The following is a 2,500-nucleotide window of genomic DNA, read 5'->3' as shown; positions in this document are numbered from 1 at the left end:
TGGATATAATATTCTCCAAGGATTGATAAATATGTATTTCTTCACACAAAAAAAATGAGGGAGAGAAATCTAAGTCACTCTGCTGATTGGACTTACGCTCGGGTGTCCCTAAATCATATCAACCGGGTTTCACTAAGAGCCAAAATTATATATTTCCCCAGCCAGATCGTATCTGCCTGTGCCAAGCTGGGTTACAGTTGCCAAATGAAGGTAAATTTCTTGATAAAATTCGCAAGCTGATACCCTAAACGGCGCCTACTGCCAGCCAATATTCGATTTGTCTTTGTTTGTGCTTAAACAATCTTATATGATCCAAGATAATGATAATATATAACAATAAATTGTGAATGAAAGTACTGGAAAGTACTTGCGTCACATTATGCACTGGGATAATGGAAATTATAATGAAGATACTATTAGAATGATAATAATATTTATTCATACAGTTCAGTTTAAGGAAATCAAAATGTGAAGTAAGTATATCCCATTTTTATATCTAGAAATAGAAATAGGACTAACTGTAAGATGTTTACAACACAAGTAAGGACTGTTTTATTTTTCCAAATGGGAGGGGGGGGGGGTCAGCGAATAGTTCTCTCAGCAACAATCTGGGAGCGAAAATATTCGCAGGAGAATTGTTCACAAAAATCGCAAGCATTGAATTCGGTCCAAATTTGAAATTCACGGCAGCGAGAGATGAATCAACACGCTATTTATGATTCATTTGTTTTGGGCGAGTAGCGAAGACACCTGTGCCGACCGATGGATTTTGTTCATGTCTATTCCGAGTAGAAATTGGTACAATTTTGTTGCATGGCAAATATGTTTTAGAACTGGTGTTCCTATGCATTAAAGATGTTCCAAAGTTCAAGTACCAGCAATATAAATTCTTAATAGACATTTGATTTCTGTTTACTTTAATAAAATCATTTTGAATATGTGGTGAGAGTTCGGCCATAGAAATTGATCGTCCATGAGCATACAGATCTCGACACACTGACTGATAAGTGCGATAACATGGGCCCGCGAGGAGTAGGAGGAACAAGGTTGCCGCTTCGCTTAATCGGGCTCCCCTCACATTTATCTTACGGAAATTGTACTTGTTTTTTATCAGTTAAGAAAATATTCGCAAAATAACTTGTAATGGGAGAGCGAATGCGAATACGAATGCAAATGACAGAAATCATAACGGAACATTTCGCAGCTCTGAATGCGAAGGGGAATAATCGGTCCATCTCTAGTACACATTAACTATGCGTGCTTTGTTATTTTTATGATTAGTACCTCAATGACCTCTTTGTATGTGCGTGCGTGTTCTTACTTAGTTGTTTAAATGTAAGAGACAGAGCTGAGCCCAGGGGGACTTGGCTGTTATATTAAGATTAATGTACGTTTTGAAATGATGCAAATTTCAACTCGTTAAACCTTTTGCTGGAAGACTTACCTTTTTTCATTAGATCCTCTCTTGCGTAAATTTATATCCGTGTCGCCACGTTCCATGCTTACCTTTTTACATGTTCGTCTTATGTAGTACATTGTAAATTCACCCTTCTCAGAATTCACAAACATTCTCACGTTCTTCCATTTCTCCTCTCGAGTGATATAAGTTTTTCGTTTTTTTCAGTCTCCTTAGGTCAGTCCCCTTTTTGAGCTGATGCCAGTCTGTCTCCTCTGAATATATGCTCTTCTTCAATCGGTGACGTCTATGAATGCCCTAGCTATGATAAAGATAAGCATCTGGACTATCTAATCTTCTACGCTTAACAATGGTTTTCCTTGACCATCCCATCGACATGGCATCTGATTGTTTTGACGTCTGTATTCCAATAACAATTCTGTGTAAACTTTTTTTTTTTTTTCTTAATTTGCATATTAATTTATGTGTTGTTTTGTGTTCTTCTCTTTCGTATCTTAAAGATGCTGCTCAAAACCATTCATAAGGCTGGGCTTAATTTTTATTCCTTAGTTACGAATAGGGCATTTTATGCCTGAACCTTTAGCCGTGAAGTAAATTTGCATGAGGAAGTGAGGGTTTCATAGCAAGATGAAATTAAAAACAATCGGGAAATATCTACAGAAACTATAATTTTGCCCATTCATACGCGTACACACAAACGTGGTAATATACACACACATTTATATATATATATATATATATATATATATATACACACACACACATATACATACATACATACATACACACAAACACACACATTAATATATATATATATATATAGATGTATATATATTATATATATTATATCTATATCTATATCTATCTATCTATCTATCTATCTATATATATATCCATACACGCAGACACGCACACACGCACACACACACACACACACACACACACACACATATATATATATTTATTTATATTTATATATGTATATATATACATATATATATATATATATATATATATATATATATATACATATATATATACACACATACCCATACACACATACACGCACGCACATTTATATGT

The 2,500-nt window shown here is 34.7% G+C and overlaps 1 protein-coding gene across 1 annotated transcript in view; it reads right to left on the bottom strand.

Annotated features, from left to right (window-relative positions):
• LOC125040091 (4-galactosyl-N-acetylglucosaminide 3-alpha-L-fucosyltransferase FUT6-like) overlaps positions 1–1,661 on the bottom strand; it is an 8,232-nt gene extending 6,571 nt beyond the window's left edge. Inside the window, exon 1 of the mRNA XM_047634586.1 lies at positions 1,507–1,661. Coding sequence (XP_047490542.1) covers positions 1,507–1,569 — 63 coding nt within the window. The 5' untranslated portion in view covers positions 1,570–1,661. The remainder of the gene's footprint in view (positions 1–1,506) is intronic.
• Between the last annotated feature and the right edge of the window lie 839 nt (positions 1,662–2,500).

This window comes from Penaeus chinensis, chromosome 28 (genome assembly GCF_019202785.1).
Source record: "Penaeus chinensis breed Huanghai No. 1 chromosome 28, ASM1920278v2, whole genome shotgun sequence".
NCBI classification, from domain to species: domain Eukaryota; kingdom Metazoa; phylum Arthropoda; class Malacostraca; order Decapoda; family Penaeidae; genus Penaeus; species Penaeus chinensis.
This window is presented reverse-complemented; position numbering and strand designations above follow the sequence as displayed.